Source organism: Acinonyx jubatus, chromosome A1 (assembly GCF_027475565.1).
Source record: "Acinonyx jubatus isolate Ajub_Pintada_27869175 chromosome A1, VMU_Ajub_asm_v1.0, whole genome shotgun sequence".
Lineage (NCBI taxonomy): Eukaryota > Metazoa > Chordata > Mammalia > Carnivora > Felidae > Acinonyx > Acinonyx jubatus.
This window is the reverse complement of record NC_069380.1, coordinates 98,181,339-98,200,014: the sequence shown is the minus strand read 5'-3', so window position 1 is coordinate 98,200,014 and position 18,676 is coordinate 98,181,339. Positions and strand designations below refer to the sequence as shown.

Sequence of the window (18,676 nt, the reverse complement as noted above, 5' to 3'; positions counted from 1 at the left end):
TACTAAAAATGTATGAAATTTTATTTGTGAGTAACTAAGTTGGGTGCTTTTACCTGTATCTTACTCACCTCACAATTACTATTACTTTAGGTACTATGATCTCCAGTTTTTAAAATAGAGCACTGACTCAGTGTACAAATATGTTAAGTGGCAGTAAGCAATCTAGTCCAGTTTGACTATTTTGAAGCCCGATCATTTTGTTTATACACCCAAATGTTTGTAATGCACTTTTCTAATTAATCAAGTGTACATACTGAGTATAAGCATATCTATTACTGTTTAAATATAAAATCAGAGGAATATAATAATGTATTACTGATTTCTAGGCCACATCATTTCAACTATTATAATGGAAGAAATTATCATGTTAAAGTTGATTTGCATCATTAGGTAACAAACAAAGTAATTGACTCAGGATAATGGAAACAAAACAAGACTTTATTGAAGTGGTTAGTGGGGGTGCTTAGCATATTAAACTAATAGTTAAAACAGCCAGGTCTTCTAAAAAGGAGGAATTGAAGCGTGTCCAGTCATAGAGGCTCATAGACCTTGAGTTGCAGACAAAGGAGAACTCCCCACCAATTGCCCCAGTCTCCAGCTCCTCTATTTTAATTTTCCAAGCTATCAGTACAACCCAGACTGATGATTATTCCCAGGGTGAATCATGGAAGCCAAGTAGCGAAGTAAGGACTTCACTTCACTAGTCTGACTTACTTGCCCATATATTTGTGGCCAGAAAGTAGAGCTTCTTATCAAAAGAAGCAGGAAAAAGAATTACACAGATGAAAGCAAAAGCAACTATAATCCACCCCTTCTATGACACACGGGTACACACACACTTCTTATATGTACATATCCATAGGGGCAATAGACATAAAAATAGTTTCAAGATAATCATATATATATATATGATATATACATATATATAGAAGAGATGTGTATATATACAATATATATATGCATATAAACACATACATATCTATATCTGTATATATATATACACACCTGGATATACTGTATATATACATATAGTTGTCCCAAATGCCATAGGTCAGTTTTAAGCTTTAGTAATACCAGAAATGCAAAAGCTACAAATATAAACACCACCATCTGAAAGTTGAACTATTTTAATTTCCCTTATATAGCTTTGTGAACTGTCACTAATGCTTTAAAAACATTTTTTGTGTGTATCTGTCCCTCTGACTGAAGATGGCAGATGACAAAGAAAAATAACAATTTATCTTTGAAAATGTATAATTACCATGTTAAGTGACATGCAAATAATTCAACATGCAAATTATATTGTTCAAAAATTGGTAGCTTTTAGGTTTCTAAAATGATTAAGCTTGAAAAGTGTGCTATGACTTTTGGGACACCCTTGGGTACATATACTTGATCGTCTCTGATGTTTGTCATACGTTCCATCCTTCCTACTTTGATCGTGTAAGAAGTGTGTGTACACCTGCACGTGCACAAGCTCATGAAAGCCAAGGAGTGGGTTTTCTTTACTTTTGGTTTAGTCTGTACACTAGCTTTTCCTGTCTCAATGATAAGAATGGCTCCCCAGGCAAATAACTGTGTGGGTGAGCATGTTAGAGAAAGGTAGGGGAAAGGTATATGTGCGTTTAAAGAAAAAGGTATCGAAAATAAGTCAAGTTAACAAAGACTACATTGGTGGGAATGTGTGGGTGAAAAGGTATGGATGACAATCTGTACCATCTGTATCCGTCAGTGTTCATGCTCTGCTACATGTATTCTGGATAGAAGGTATGGAGGAGGGGAATACATTTGGTGGGTTGAAGAGCGACAGCTGGGCTAGAGAATAAGACTACAAGCCAGGTGGTCAAGCCTCCACTAAATGAAAGGGACCTGAGAAGCTACAAGTAGAACTGAGACTGGGAAAGAAATTGACATATCCTTTTAAACCTTCTGTTAAGTTAGCAATCTCCTCCCTGGAGTCCTGCCAAGTCCTCATCAACCTTCTGTTGCACCGGTGAAAGGTCTAGGTATGAGAAATGTGCTTTCCACAGTACTACAATCTCTCTAGGGATATTGCCCTCTTTTCCACAGGGCAACCTTGCAGATGTCTGCAATGGCATCGGACTCCTGGAGGGGTGAGGTGGGCTGGCAGGGGCCGGAAAGTTGTCTTGCAGATCTCCTGAGTGGTCTCCTGAGTGCACAGTATTCCTGGTGTTCCTCGGGCTCCTCACAGGTCCAAGTGGATATTTTCTCCAGACACGGGCACCACATTTTACCAGGGTAACTTGGGAGCAGCTGCAAAGGATCAGGGACATCCATCTACAGCCAGCCCTCCCTGCTATGGGGCTCACGAGAACTTTTGTGCTCCCATCAGACTGTAGGAAGGTACTGGATACCATCACTTGAAATCTTTGGGCCATGGGTCTGTGTTGCTGTGAGAAAACCAAAACAGGGAAGAGGGTCCCTTCAGTGAGAAAGGCAGCTTTTCTTATTTTAGTGATAAGTCCTGAGTCACTCTACATTATTCAGAAAATTTCGGGCCATTCCCGGGCTACAGTCTAAGTGATTTCTGGAGCATGGAAAATGAGCCCTTCCTTCGTCCCATTAACTAAAAAGACATACACCCATTCATTGTAGTGTGAAGCTGGCTTTGCAATGTCTTTGTAGTTTCATCTATGTTTAACCCCTCTATAGATCCCTTAGAACAAGGCACTTGATGCTGTAGCAAAAATAAAGAATAAGATGTGGGGACTGTGCACTTTCATAAAAGAATATGAGGATCCTCCAGGAAGCAACACATTAAAAGCTTCCAGAAAGGATCCTTGGCAGAAGGGTACCCTCGATCCCTCTCCTCCTCCAGTTGCATCTGACACTTGAGAGAAAGGAACCAGAACTACAGGCAAATAGTATATACCAAAGAGGTAAAACAGCAACACAAAACAACAAAAAAAAGATTCCATTGGTTGTTTCTCTCAAGTGGTTGTAACTCCCCAGCAGATTCCTCAGGGTATGCAACTCACAATATGACACCTGAGATCTCACTCACACCTAGGGAGACTGGTCTGTGTACCAACACTTCCTCCAGGAGACAATGTTTGTCCCTGCTAAGCCCTGTGCCTCTTGAAAGGCAGGCAGGCCCAGGAATATATTTAGGGTGGATGTGACTCCCAAGACATTTGGTTTACCTAGGAATGATGGGCCCAGGCTTGTCTGCCCTACTGAACTACCAGACTGGTCTGTCTTTACTCCTGTCTCCTCAAAGGGCATAAAAAGGAAGCATTCTCACTAATTAATTCCACTTTCAAGTCTATATTCTTCTGAAGGAAATTCATCATCACAGTTACTGGAGAACCTCGGGAGGCATCTCTGCTGGCTGCCACCTTTTCTCAGAACCCTGAATCCCAAATACCCTTGAGGTGCTCTCTTACCCCAAGGGCCCTCACCTCTTCTCCAATTTGGCCCCTAGCAGTTGCCACCTTCCAGTGAGTCTTTTTTTCTCAACTGTAATGGTGGCGATGATATACTGGTGTTCACTGTTCTTTCGTTGGCTCAAGAACATCTTGCTGTTCCGCAAGGTGTGACCTCCCTTCTTCTCCTCCTTCTTGGGAGAGGAGTGGGTAAAAGTGAAAATGGTTCTCTGCTCCTATGGGTGGTGTGGTGATAGTGGTGAGGGTGGGGGTGGGTGTAAATAAACAACAGTGGGTATTAGGGCTGTTTAGAGAAGATGAAGCCCCCTCAGTAGAGTAAGGCCTACTCTACTTCCTCTCTTCTAGGGGCTGAAAAATAGTCTGTTTATTTGTGTGAAGATTTCATGCCAAAATGCTTTCCTTTCTGGCATTGGAACATTATCTTCCTGACTTTATTCCTCTTCCTCCTCTTCTTCTTCTCTATCCTGCTCTTCTTGCTCTTCAGCCAAGTCAAGGTAAGATGGAAAGTACGGCAGCTAAAGCCCTCACTGATCCCATGCTGCACGTGCTGCTGGAGGACCTCTAAGGTGGGAAAGACCCGGCAGCAGCCCATGCACCTGACACCACTATCCTGGGACACCAGCCATTCGGGCGTCTTGGCCCTGGAACACTCATCTACAGCTGGAGGTTCTGCTGGACTCTCAACCTCCTCCTGTTCCTCTTGGTCTTCGTTGTTCCAGCTGGACTCACTGTCAGTCAGGAGTTCCTTCGTACCCACATAAGAGAGGGTGGCTTCTGTAGGGCTCTTTTCAAGAAAGGTCATTTCTTCTATTCTTGTCTTCTTTGAGGGAGGCTCCAGTCCTTCCTCTGTGTCACATAAGGCAGCCACTCCCCTTTTCATCTGGACACGCATATAGTAAATTTTCATGAGCCTTTCCTCTTTCATGTCTTCTGAGGTAAAAGAGGACTTAGTATCACTGACCAAAGGGAATGGGAAGGAGACGTGTGGAAAGGGGGAGGAAGTCTCCAACTGGTATCCAAGACAAGAAACACCTTGATGTAATTGATGGATTCCTAGGAAAGAAAATTCCAAACATGAAATAAGTAGAATAAGTATGTGATGTCTGGAGGACTTAATATGGCCAAAATATTCCTATGCGGAAATGTGAAGCAGAAGCATATGTACATGTTACACTGCAGAATTCTGGGAGTGGTATGTTTTACTTGAGATGCACCTGGTATAACTGGGGAAATGAGGGTGTGGTGTGTCTAGCGGAGTTGTATGTGTGTTTGGGGACGACTCTGGTGAGTGTTTTCGATACTGGTAAAAGGCGACGGCGGATGAATGTGCGCATGTGCGTTAAATGTGAACAAGCGCAGGAGCGTTGCCTATTCTTGCTGCGAGTCGATATGACATCGAGTGTTAGCAGAAGTGACCTGAGCTCTCAGAATGTGTGGCTCCATGAGGGGCCGAAGTCTTTGTGGGTCAAGTGGCATATAGATTAGAAAGGCAGTATATGAAAGTGCATTCCCTCCAGGGTCTATGAATTTTCTGCAGTTTGGCTTAGCATGAGGGAGTTAAAACAAGTTATCTGTGTGAGGCAACATAAATTACTTACGGGATTAGTGTGTAAGTGGGTGAGTCGGAATGAAGGTACCGGGGCATACCTATACCATGTAACTAGAACACAGGAAGTTTAATGAGGAATGAAGTCAGGTAAGTTTGGTAGAAAAAGTAAAAGGAAGGAGAAATAGCACCATACCTGGTAGGAAGGAATACAGATGAGTGTGTGTGAGCATATAAATTCATGCTCCTCTGAGGGGGAAGGTTCCGATGAACTGCCCACACCAGCACTGTGCTCTACATGACCCATCCCAGTGTTCATATGAGGAGCTGTGTCTTATCTTTGAAGGGACACTGACTCTCTCTGTTCCTCTGCAGAGGCTTCAGCCCAATGCCTCCGCCCTGAAACCCTTTTCTGCTTTTGAGGGGAGACTAAATAAGTAGGGCTTGGGCCAAGCAGCTCAGTTTTACCTCCTCTCCATACTCAGACCCCACCTGTTTGTTTTTCTTACCACACTCATCAACAGGAACGAGCTTGCGTACAAAGGAAACACAGGAAAAGTATTCTGAGACAGAGGACTTTTCTTCTGCTGCCTGATTGCAGGCAGGGACCACTACACATGACTCAGCAGGAGGGACATCCTCTTGACCTTTCGTGACTTCTGGAGAATGGAATAAACACGAAGAAACACACAAAAAACCCAAAACATTGAGGTGGCATTTTGTGGAGTCATAAAAACAAACAAAACCAAACAAAACATTGAGACGTGGCATTTTCCAGAGTTTGTCAATTCAAAAGACACGCATTGAGTGGACATTAGAAGCCACACATCATTACCAAACGTGAGACTTGCTCTCATTAAAATGAAGGTGACTTTCTCATTTGAAACCCAAAAACTTTAAGGTGTGTTGGCCTTTGAAAACTTCACTTACTCTAAGATATAAGTAAACAATACTTATTAAAATTGTGTTTATGGTGGATGCCCATGATATTTAGTACCTCGTATGTGATATTTCTGGAGATGTGTAGAGAATACTGAACACTGAGAAAGAACCATTCCTGGAAAACAGTATGCAGTCACTTAAGTTGGATATTAATAGCTTGATTTTCCTCATGGGAAATTGTGTAATTAGGGAATGTGGGGTACAAGTTGTATGAAGACCTTTGCATCTACATCTACTTACATATGGATATGTATCTATCTACACACACATATAGTGAGGATAGATAGATGATGGATGGATGGAGAGAGAGAGACAGAGAGAGGGAGGGAGGGAGAAAGAGAGAAACATAGATACAAAGATATGTATATATACAGATAAAATCGATTTTCAAGATTCCCTCCGAACTCTGGTGCTGGAGATGGTCAAATTAAGACTTCACAGACTCCTCTTCTGGAAATGTATTTCTACATTTCTCTTAGATTTTTAATCTTCCCACTCAGATCCATTAAGGGCTTCTTCCAAAGACAGGGATGCTGAAATGGTATATTCTGCCTAACAATTATAAACAGAGACCCTGGGCAGTCCTTGAAAGAAGAGGTCATCTATGGACATTGCTGAGCAAAGGAGCTCAATTCTAATTTTTGACTAACACGCTGCCTCACCACCATGCCTGAATCCCCCTCAGCCTCTCCTCTCCCCCATCACATACCACTGTGAATGGGCCTGTCTGGAGAAGGGACACCGAAGATCTGTTCTGAGCCTGAAACCTTTGCCATCTGGTTGTGGAACTGGACCAACCTAGAGGGTCCAGAATGTGAAGAGTCTTCACCTGATTTTAAGACCTCTGGGGAAGAGAAGGAAAATCAGGTATTTTTTTGCCTCCACTAAACATTCAAGAAATACCACATAGAATCACACACATGGCACTTATCTTCATGAAGATTATAGTCTAGTTTCTGTTCCAAGTCCTAAAATCAAGGTATATAAAAATATTTGTTGGAATGAAGTATCTGATGAACTATGAGTACCCTATGTTGTTTTCTGGAGTGTATCTGAGCTCAAATTCTTTCCAGGTCCAGGTACATGATAAGGTAAAGGTCTCAGTTTGACAGTTGTGGTTTATGATATATAAGTCCTGCTGCTTCATGGTAGGTTTAGAATTTATAGGAAAGAATTGACTGACTTCCACTGCTGGTCCTTATCCTCCCCTTCCAGGTTATCTACTCTTGTGGAACCTCACATGAGGGCCCTGCTGAACAGGTATGCAATGCAGGACCTGGGGACTCCAGTAGGAACCCCAAGGTGGACTTCAGACCACACCTCTCAACAATGGACACAGCTCCCCTGTCAACAGCTAATGACTGCTAAATGGTTCGGCCCTCATTTGGCCCTGTCACTGGTGCCACTTTTCTCACATTCCCCACACATTGTTCTGATCAATTTTTGCACCTATACTTACCAAACTCATACCCTACCTTTAAGTCTTCCCAATATACAGGTAAATTCTAGGTTGTTGGTTATTTTCCTACTAAAATATGCATATTTCTTGGATCACCTCTATCTCTACCATGACTTTAAACACATCATGGAAATCGCCAGTTTGTTTTCCTTCCTCCTACATTTCCATGGACTTTCAGTAATAGGTGAATTTTTGTTCCTGATAAAGTAACTCAGGATTAAGTCTCTTATGTTTAAAAACTTCAGTTAAGCCTGGACCCCAATTTTCACTTCACAAAATACATCTATTTTGTCTCTTGGATGACTGGTAGGTCATGTTGGTGTAAGGATGAGACAAGTCAGTGGAGGTGGTGTATCTTTCAGAGAGTTCGTATGTGTACCAGATTTGATGAGTACAGTCTGATGTGTGCATGTGTCTGTCAGGTTTCTTCAATAATTTTATGTAGACAGTATAGGGGTGACACGGACATTGAATGTGAAGGTGGCGTTGAGTATGATGTGTTGGGTGATATGCACCATAATTCTGTATAGGTACAGCCAGTACATCTTCCCTGTATCATGAGTGATCTGTGTGTCATATACTGTTGAAGTTCAAGTAGTTACATAATATCTGTTGGTTTATGACAGACTATATGAACCTGGGTGATTCTGTGAGATCTGGTGACACCGAGAAAGTGTTGGAAGACTAATCATGTGAAGGATACATGGGAGACCTGATATGAGCTCCCAGATTGTGGAATTGCATGAGGAACCCAAGGGACTACGAACAGAAAGGTTTTAGAAGATGGTATATGATTGTGTTGGCTTCACGCATTACTGTGCAATACGAAGTTCTACAAGAGTGAGATTATCTGTGTGAGTTAGAGATTACAGTATCTAAGGAATGAGGTTAGAGAAAGCAAACATGAAGAATACAAATGCTGCAAAATGAGACGTGAAGGTTTACTATGTGAGGATCTGAGCTTATGAGAGTGTCTGGGAGTGTAAACAATTGGGAGCAGAGAACGCTGAATGAAAGGATGAGTGTTAATACGTGTAAATGTGAGGGCACACGGTAATGAGTCTAGTTGTGGGTGTGATGGAATAAAGATTCCTGTGTGTTTACGGGGGTAGGAGGTTGTTAGAGATAAAATTTAAGGATTCTTTTCAAATCTCTGTCCCATCTTCACCCATTAGAGGACATATGCTAAGGAGTTTACTCCTCTCAAAGAAAAAAAGGAAAATCTAGTGGTTCCTCCTTAGATACTCTCTCTGGTCCTTGCTGGCCCATTTCACACTGGTTGTCAGAACTCTGCCCACATTATGACCAACCAAGTTCATCTTCCCAGGTTCAGACTGAGTTTATCTTGCCATTTCTCAGAGATGTCTGACATTTCCTTAGCCTCCATCTTTGCAAACACGGTTCTGTTCTGATATCCTTGCACTTTGGGCTATTTGTCCTTTTTGAGATTTCCCTCGAATCTCTCAGTTTTATTTTATATGGCTGCAAATGAGTATCCCCCAAGGGGGAAGACACCTTGCACTCTCACTGTAGTCCAGACGTAGACTTGGATCAGCTGATACCAGTTTGTAGACAGTAAACGCCGTGCTTACTTTCTCTGCCACTCCCTACCTCCAGTCCAGACATCTCTACTTACGAGTATTCTTATTGTCAGAGACAGAGAATGAACAGTTTGAGAAAATGACATTGTTTTCTTCGTGCCTGGGAATAGGACCAATCAGTGTAGTTTCCTTTTGCTTGTTTAAGATTTCTGTTAAAGTGCATCCAAATTAAAGAGATATATCCAATCATTCATACACTCAGTTCATTTGGGTTTCTAACTCAGACATACATGTGCCACATATGGAGAACACTGCATGGAGAATAGAGTCTTTTTTCTGGCCAAAGCTCCAGAATATAAGTATTCAAAAATTTTTTTAAAAATGTTCCCAAGTGTTGATGGTCAGGTAGATATATGTATATTGTCTTCATGGAGACCCCTACAGTGTGTCCGGGAACTGTGCTATGACAGAGTGTAGTCAATATATTTTAATATTTGTTTACCTGACTCTACATCTGCCATTGCATGTAACACATTTTCATTTTCGTTGTTAACCTATTCACATGTCTTTGCATGTAACACATTTTCATTTTAGTGGTTACAGACTGAATAATACCTTAGCCAAAGATGCCCATAACCTATCCCCAGAACCTGTAATGTTACCTTATAAGGCCCAAGCGACTTGACAAATGTTATTAAATTAAGGACCTTGAAGTAGAAAGATTATTTTGGATTAGATGGGTGGATCTATAGGACATATTTTAGACTTCTGACCTCTATAATAACAGGATAAAGTGTTGTTGTCTTTAATCCACTAGATTTGTCATAATGTTATAGCATTTGATAGCTGATAACAATTACCTTAAACTAAGGACCTCCATATTCACTGGGAGCTTTCAAAATGGGCAGGCTCTATTTACCCAATTTCCTTTCTTTTCTGAGGGCGAGTTGCTTATGTGAGTCAATGGTGCTGCCCACTCTGTGCAAAATACACAGCTTCGAATACTTGAACTCCCAGTCATGTTACATGTGACTATCATCTAATACTTCAGGTATACCTGTTTTGTTGACCATCTCTGAATTCATGATTACCGGTCTGGGTGTATTAATCATCAAGCCTATTTACATTCAATCACAGACTTACCAACTCCTCAGCTCACCTTTTGTTCCTGTGTTCCATTCCGTCTTTCTGAATAGATTCTGTGCTTTTAACTTTTTTATATTTTATTTTTTACTCTTTTTACCTGAAGAATGTCTTTATTTCATCCTTATTCTTTATGATATGACTGTTCTTTTCCTTCAGCACGTAATTTTACACTGTCTTCCAGTGTTGACAATCGCTGCTGAGATGTACACTGCCTGACAAATCACCGTTCTTTTGAAGTATTGTGTGCTTCTCTCTAGTTGCTTTAAGGTCTTTGTTATTGAGGTTGTGAATGTTTGTTTTAGTATACTCAGGTTTGGATTTATTTTTGCCTTTCCTGTGATCAGCTTCCTAATAATGTTTCCTGATTCTAAGGATTTGTATCTTCCATCATTTCTGAAAAAAATCTTGACCATTATCTCTTTATGTTGTCTTACTTTCTTCATATTACTCTTCATGAACCTCGGTTTGATATGTCATACTATCACATTTTGTCCTCATTTATTGTAATCTCTCTCTCACACTTCCCATCTATTTATCTCTCTGATTTCTATTTGTAGGTAATTCCTTGGCTATATCCTCTGGGTCACACATCATTTTCTTTTCATTTGTGTCAAATGTGATGTTTAATTCATCCCACACTTTTTATAATTTCTAAAATGTTATTTCTCATTTCTAAAACTACCACTTTTTTAAAAAACCTTATTTCTTGGTAGTGTTTTCAGTTTTTACATCTTTAATAGTTTTAAACATTATTTACCACCCCTAAAGTACTATTAAATTAAGTGAACTTTGAAGCTAAAACTTGGTGTTCACGGTGTTTGCAGAATCTACCTTGACGGTATATATTTTGTAGTTTTCGATTGTGAGCTCAAGTTCAGCAATTCATTACCTATAGCACTCTTTAACATAGATAACTAATGATGCAGGGCTCTTTTATATTTTCTGTGGTCATGTATTACTAGAGTGCTAGAAGCTAAGGTTTAATTTTATATTAATTCTTAACTTGTAGGCTTAACGGACACCACAGCAATTGTGGATACTGTGTCTTTGATTCTACTTCTTCCCTCAATAAATTATGTTTGTCTCAAAATGAATGCACAGAGTACTTTCCTACCCCCTACGAGTGAAAAGTGTTTATATATAATGAATTCCTATTGAGGGTACAGAAACAGAGACCTAGACTCCCAAATAAGAGAGGAGGAGAATATGATAACTGGACCCAATGTGCACCTTTCCCCCAGTGGCTGAGCAGAGATGCTGAGCTGGACGTCTACAGGTCTGTTCAGACTCCCACTGCCCTGATCTGCCTACACTTTAAATGCCCTTTCTTTCTCCTTACCAACATAAGGGTGATGGTGAAAGGAGGAGTTACAGGAGAAGTATTTCAATTCAGAGTGTCCATCTTTTGCCTCAGAGACCAGAGTACTGTCTTCCAAAGAGTACTCAGGTGGTGGATCATATTTGTGTGACTTTGGGATTCCTAGAAAATGAAATCAAAGTCATAAAAATAGTTGGTTCCATTCTGTTCCCCTCCTACTCTCTTCTCCCTAACCTACTCTCCCCACTGCCAGCACCCTCCTGGGGAAATACTTATTTTGTCCTGAACAGTACTTCAGCATTCCATTCTTCTATCTGGATCTTGCTACTAGGGCTCCTCATATCCATTCACCCTGGTTAGGATTTTTGGTACCATTTGCTTTCCTTTACATTTGATACTCTTTGACCCTCCACATTCAACATCCTAGAGATTTATAACCTCAAATGAAACGATTGATGAATTTTTTATTTTTGAAGAACATATTTTTTATTATTATACCAGTGTCTCTGTTTCCAACTTAACCAAGCTCACTGCTCACTAATAGTTTAAGATTATGATCGTTCCTCTGGGGCGCCTTGGTGGCTCAGTCAGTTATGCATCCAATTTCGGCTTAGGTCATGATCTCACAGTTTGTGAGTTCGAGCCCTGCATCAGGTTCTGTGCTAACAGCTAAGAGCCTAGAGCCTCTTCTAATTCTGTGTCTCCCTCTCTCTCTGCCTCTCCCTGACTTGCGCTCTGTCTCTCTAAAATAAATAAACATTAACAAAAAAAAAAAAAAAAAAACGATGATCATCCCTTATGGATGTGTCTGCTATGTGTATAATGCACATATTGTAGCAAACTGTTGTGATGGATGCAATGTGATTTGTGTGTATAAGTTCCTAACATGTTGCTTAAGACAGGACTGATTTAATATATGATTGATTTGGTGTTTGTGAATGTGAATACAGGGTGAATTTTGCGTGAGTGAGAACAGTAGGTATGCTTCGTGTCTGTTTCAGTTCAGCTAATAGCTATGTGTGTAGATTGCATGTCCCATGATTACATGTTTGAGTGTGTATATGCTGTTATGATTCAGATGTATAAGGTAGTGATTAGGAATATTCTCTTTAAGACTCAGAATTAGTTGATTTGTGAAATCTAAAGAAATAATGAAAGAACATTAGAAGGTGTAAAAATAAAAACTGTAAGAGAAAGAATATATGAGCTTTGAGACTATGTGAAGATCCAAATTAAATGGGGGTATAGAGGAGGATGTGGAAGGTTAAGTGTACAGTGACATGTGACTGCATAAGAAAATAAAGGCATAAAAGACTCATGTCTAAGGGATTAAGATAAAATCTGAAAACTACCACCTAACAATTTAACTCAAGCATTCTCCAAACAGAAATATGTCAGATAGCAAAATGCATGTAATAGAATATTCAAACATCACTTTTTAGAATAGCCCCATATTAAAAACTACCCAAATACTCAGAAAAATATAATCAATAAAGAAATTATTTATATTCATAAAATATGTGTTTGTGTGTATATATATGTGTGCGTATATATATATATATATATATGTATGTATGTATCTGACACACAGAACATAGATAAATTTCACAGATATGATGAGTTAAAGAAATCAGACACAAACTATAAATTGTGTACTACTATTTAAATGAAATTAAAAAAAAACAGGGATAACTAATCTAGGGTTCTAGAAGTCAGAGAAATTACCACTGTTTGTATGGTAGGGACAAAAATATGGCATAGAGAATTTAGACACATATGGAAGATTATAAAGAAATGAATGATGGGAATAAGGAGTGCAAAAATTGTATATGGTGATAAGTGTGAGAACACTGGCTATAAAAATACATGAAAGGGATGGGTCTTAGACTGGATGTCTCTGAAGTCTACCTCAAGTCCAGATCTCAAGGATCCTACCTCTTTTGGTCCATTTCAAGCTTTGAGTAATTTCACACCTTCCTGATAACATATATGCTTTGCTGGCTCATACTGACATTCTCTTCCACGTTTCTCTAGTAAAATTCTCATACCCAACACTCTCCCACCATTTCCTCAAATAAAACACCACTCTCCACTGATCTTTTGGGGCTTATTCTAATCCTCTTAAGTATTTTTTCTCTTCCAACTGATGGCTTCCACAGTTGATCATGGAAGAAGATGAAGACACATTGTGAGTTTGTTTCTGTACTAGGGAGCCTTGTATCAACTAATGGGTAGAATCACCCAGTTTATCTCTGGCCTCAGCCTAGATCCCAATTTATTCAATACACTCTCCTTACCAGCACCAGCAAACATGTTTTCTGAAGAGATGCAGGAGAAGTAATCTGAAGAGGAAGAATCTCCCCTTGCTATCTGGTCTTGAGTTGGGGCCATTCCCTTGTGTCCATGATGCAGAACTTTTATATTCATATTTGCTGAGAAATTACAGGAAAATAATAGAGATGTAGTCCACGTTTGCTGTTTGTACATTTATCCATCCATTAAACAAACAAGAAGAGTCTACCATGTGACATGTTTTGTGAACAAACATGGACTCCATTTTCATGGATAGCAAAATATAGCTCATTTATTGTATTTATATCATGATTGGTTGGGTTTATATAAGGGCACTCTTTGTAAATGGAGCAGAGACTATAAGCTGTCTCCTTTCGACCTGGACATACTACTAAATTATATTTGTCAACTTCTCTTGTGGTAGTTCTGACCACGTGATTATGTTTTTCACAATAGAAATGAGTGAAAATGGCATGTGCCACTTCCAACCAGAATCATAAAGACCTCCTCTGTGTCTCTCTGAGCTCTTTCCTTTTCTAGCTGATGAGCATGTTGATAACCCAGGGTCTATTGGAAAACTGCATGTTAATGATAGCAAGGTTTCCATCAGCCCAGGAGGCTTGACCCACTCCTCCTCATATACCCTGAATTATTAAATAAGTAAGAAATAGATGCGTTTGTGTATGAGTTACAAAGGCCAAAGTAGAGATGTAACGTGTTCTTGAGGGGCAAATAAATGGACCTAATACATAGTACATACCAAGCATGTGTGATATTAGTATCTACATTTTCCTGGCTTATTTACATTCTACATGTGTGTATATGTGAACACATGGTTGTGAGTGCATATTTTACAGCTCTCATAGTTTACACTTAATAACATCTCTCAACATACACTCATTTTATTGTCGGTAGACATGACTCACTTTCTAGCCCTCTCTCCCCAGAAACCCCAAACACTGTTGGAAGTGCCAAGTTCTCTTCAGGAGTAACAACTGCCACTTGGAACTTTGGGGTTGGCTCTCAACTGTCCCCCACCCCCACTCCCTTGAACAATGGTCTTTCCTCAGAGAAGTTACTTGTTTACTGTTAATCTCCATGGTAACCAGAAGTATTTCAGTTTCCCACTTTTTTTTTTTTTCAGGAGAAAACCACAAAGTTTCTCCTCAGTTCAACCATTACGGCTAAACAGTGGTATGTATGTGTATTCTGCCTTTTTCTTGCATTTCACATGGGAGCCCCACATTTACATTTTCATAGTCTGAAGGAAAACAATTCTTTTTTGCTTCTAAATAAATAATGACTTTAAATTCTCATCCCTCTACAACCAGTTTTAAATGTTTTAATTTTTTTCTCACTTTTATGAGCCACATTTTCTTCTTCATTAACAGAAGAAAGGACTATTAGAAGACTCATAATAACATCATATACTTACCCAATGCCCTTAGGCAAAAATCAAATAAAGGAAAATACGATTTTTTAAGTAAAACTGTACTACTCAACCACTACGCCTGTGACACAGTGAGTGACATGGTATAAACAGTACAGATCTTAAGCTGAAGAGACAAGGACTTGGCCATTTGAACTTTCTCTTTACTCTCAGATGACCTGTGGCCTCAGAAAAACCAGCATATACACATCCCTCTCCTACCCATCCCTCCTCCTCTCCCTTGCCACAGCTAGGGATACTCTCTCCCTATTTTTTTAAGTTTATTTATTTTGAGAGAGAGGGAGAGGGAGAGGGAGAGAATCCCAAGAAGCCTCAGCAGTGAGCCCAATGTGGGGCTTGAACTCATAAACTGTGAGATCATGACATGCGCCAAAATCAAGAGTTGGACACTTAACTGACTGAGCCACCCAGGTACCCTTCTCCTTTTTTTTTTTTTTTTTTTTTTTTTAAGAGGCAATTCCATGGTATCCTATGCTCAGAGAAGATGCTTAACACATACCTCTTGACTTCTTGGAAGTTTCGGGAAAGTATGTACTTTCCAGATGTTTCCTTTTTTGTTTCTGCTTCATGGTTCACCTCTTCAGAGTGACTCAAATCAATACCTTTCTCCCTGAAACTCTGCTCTCAGAGAGTCAGTGGAAAATAACAGAGAATCAAATCAGTACATTCAAGAACAACTCACTTGAGAAGTTACCTCCTCACTAAATCACTGTCTTGACCAGTGCTCAGTACACCATCAGGACTATTATGATGCAAGTCAGCATCAGAATTCTGTGACCTATGCGTTACATCAGTGCACCCCAGGGACACAGCTGGTACTCACGGGACAGAAGGAGTGCCATGACCCACTGACTAGAGCAATTGCTTTCCCCCCAGTGAAAACCCCATCAGTGACTTGAATTTGTGAACTTTGCACTTGATATCAAAACTAGACATGACTTGGATCAAACAAAGAACATTCTTTTATGTATCTACAGTAACCGCATTACTAAATCTCCCCATGTGGAAGATATTAAAATCGTACCTGAGAGAACTAGGTCTGAATGGTAGAAAAGAGTTGACATTAGATCTTATTAGCAGTACTATTTAACTTATGTGAAATGGTTATATGTAAGGTTTATGTTGGTATATACATATGCAGTTGAGGACATCTCATAATCCTATACAACCCTAAAATATATTGACATTCCCCACTCCCGGGAATAGTCTTATGTATTTTGACAACAAGCCGTTGTCTCTTTTGCTACTCTTTTTTCTAATTATTTCCCAAGAGATTTGGGGAAAGTTAAGCCCTTGGATTACATTTACATTCCCTGGACCACATAATGAAGCTTGTTCGCAAGCATGAAGGTCTCATTCTACAGGCTACTGTTCCAGGCCCCAGTCTATGTCCTCTGGAAGGAGCGGGGCTCTGTATAGGGTTTGAACTCTGTGGTTAGCTCCATCCTATCTCCCATCTACCACTGCATACACCCCCTCCCTTAGGGGCAATCTGTATTTACTTCCACTTCAGAAGCTGGACTAAAACCAGGCCATAATCTATGGCCTCCTTCTGTCTTCTTTGGTCCCAGTAGGCACTGCCTCTGCACATTCCCCTCACTCACCAGGGGCTCAGCCTCTTACAGCCACTGAATGGCAGGCACATTTATCAAGAAATGCTCAGCCTTGTTAGCAAAACAAAAATTAGATACTATTTTACATGTATCATATTGGTAAAAAAATAGTAAAAAAATTGGTAAAAAAATGATTATAAAGATATGGGTAAAAAAAGGAATCCTCATGATCTAAAATGACTTATGTAGCCATGGTGAAGAACAATTAGTCAATATTTTGTAAAATTAAATAAGCATTTACTCCACAAGCCTACAATTTCATTCCATAAAGAGGTCATTACAAGAGCGATACTCATGGCACTATATATACCAGCAAGGAGCGCTAATTTTTGTTTACTTTAGTTTCCAACTCAAGAAGAAAGGGCAAGCAAAGTATGATAGGTACATGTGACAGAATTAATTTCCAAGGGTATAAGTCATGCCCCTTAAAATATATGACTACAGGGAAGAATGTGATCAGAGATAAAAAGAAAATATAATGCAATCAAATTATCACAAGTACTTCCTTAACCAGACTAGTTACTAAGCAGAATTATGAACTCAACAGTCAATACTTTTTGGAAGAAAAAAAAAGAGTAATTTCACCCAAAAGTAAAATGCCTCAGATTATGTCTAGATCCAAGAGAAAGAATTGTTCTGAAGATTCTTTACTGTATTAGTTTCCTTTTGCTGCTACGGCAAATTACCACAACCTGGTGGCTTAAAATACAAATGTATTATCTTACAGTTCTGGAGGACAGAAGTTCAATATGGGCCTTACATCCTGAAATCAAGGTTTTCGGTTCTGTCTGGAGGCTCCAGGGGAGAATCTGCTCTCTTTTCTCCTCCGGGCTTTAGAAGTTGCCTGAATTCTTTGGATCTTGCTCCCTCCCTTCATCTTCAAAACACACCACTTCAGGGGTACCTGGGTGGCTCAGTCAGTTAAGCATCTGACTTCCGCTCAGGTCATGATCTCCTGGTCTGTGATTTCAAGCCCCACATAGGGATCTGTGCTGACAGCTCAGAGCTTGGAGCCTGCTTTGGATTCTGTCTCCCTCTCTCTCTGCTCCTCCCCTGCTTGTGCTCTGTCTCTCTCTCTCTCTCTCTGAAAAATAAATAATTATTTAAAAAGAAAATATAGCACTTCAATATGTTTCCACTGTCTCATTTCTGTTCTATGACTCTCCCACCTCCCTCTACTAATGATTCTTGTGTTTACATGAGTCCCACACAGGTTATCCAGAATACCTTCCCATTTCAAAACCTTTAATTTAATCCCTTCTACAAAGGCTCTTTTGACACTTGGAGTAACCTATTCAGAGGTTCTAGGGATGGGTGGTGGGAGGGGTTTGACATTTTCTTCCAGGGGCAGGGAGAATGAATATTTCAGCTATCAGAGAAAGACAAAAACAAAGCATGTGAGAGTAAATTCACCTAAAGTAAAATATAGTGAGGTAAGAATACAAACCCTAAATGAAACAAGAGCAATAGGGGAAAAAAAGACACACCAACAGTGGATATCTATTGAGTAAAACAAAGCAGGGCAAAATATAGGAACAACCCCAAGTGGGACATTAAACATAACCCAAGGAACAGAAGAAGAATTACATGAGATTTCTCCATGCTGTAGAATTTAAACAACTAGATTTAATAAAACGAGAGCTCTAAGACAAGATGTCATTGTCAATGCAAAGATATAAAAATGGAGAATTCAGAGCTGAGGAAAAAACAAAGACTCTAAACAAGGTCAAAACAGGGTAAGTAAACAAAGGAGAACCAGAAAGAAATAAGGTTTTAAATTGAAAAACTGGCATCTTGACTTAAGTGTAAAGGGAAGAGAGAAATAGGTAATTAACTAGAAGACAATGGATATAAAAAGGCTAAATGATGATACATAATTATAAAGAGGTTAACAAATAAAGCAGACAGTTATTCAAGATATAATACAGTAAAATATCCCTAGAGTACAGAAAGAATGGAACC

General features: G+C 39.7%; 1 protein-coding gene across 6 annotated transcripts; it reads right to left on the bottom strand.

Moving 5' to 3' along the window:
* Nucleotides 1-417: 417 nt before the first annotated feature.
* LOC106975132 (protein FAM170A-like) lies at nucleotides 418-18,232 on the bottom strand. Of its 6 annotated transcripts, none has more exons than XR_008297368.1 (7): nucleotides 15,601-17,379; nucleotides 13,657-13,791; nucleotides 11,381-11,521; nucleotides 6,605-6,739; nucleotides 5,463-5,612; nucleotides 3,423-4,460; nucleotides 418-2,411 (listed from the first exon to the last, which is right to left on the bottom strand). XR_008297368.1 is itself a non-coding variant. In XM_053220155.1 (7 exons), the coding sequence occupies exons 2-7, from the start codon at nucleotides 15,668-15,670 to the stop codon at nucleotides 3,772-3,774; spliced, it is 1,320 nt and encodes a 439-aa protein (XP_053076130.1). In that variant the 5' UTR covers nucleotides 15,671-15,719; nucleotides 17,440-18,232; the 3' UTR covers nucleotides 418-3,771. The 6 variants fall into 6 exon arrangements, 5 of the variants coding, with proteins under 5 accessions (XP_053076130.1, XP_053076136.1, XP_053076140.1 ...); XM_053220155.1 differs by adding an exon at nucleotides 17,440-18,232 and having other exon boundaries at nucleotides 418-4,460; nucleotides 15,601-15,719; XM_053220161.1 differs by adding an exon at nucleotides 17,475-18,232 and having other exon boundaries at nucleotides 418-4,460; nucleotides 15,601-15,719.
* Between the last annotated feature and the right edge of the window lie 444 nt (nucleotides 18,233-18,676).

What these genes read in the sequence shown, in the direction of transcription:
- LOC106975132 (XM_053220155.1), bottom strand. Translation starts at nt 15,670, where the DNA reads ATGAAGCAGAAACAAAAAAGGAAACATCTGGAAAGTACATACTTTCCC. An exon ending in TCACCATCACCCTTATGTTG is followed by an intron (nt 6,740 to 11,380) that starts GTAAGGAGAAAG and finishes TCTCTTCCCCAG; the next exon opens with AGGTCTTAAAATCAGGTGAA. An exon ending in CGTTCCTGTTGATGAGTGTG is followed by an intron (nt 4,461 to 5,462) that starts GTAAGAAAAACA and finishes TTTCTTTCCTAG; the next exon opens with GAATCCATCAATTACATCAA.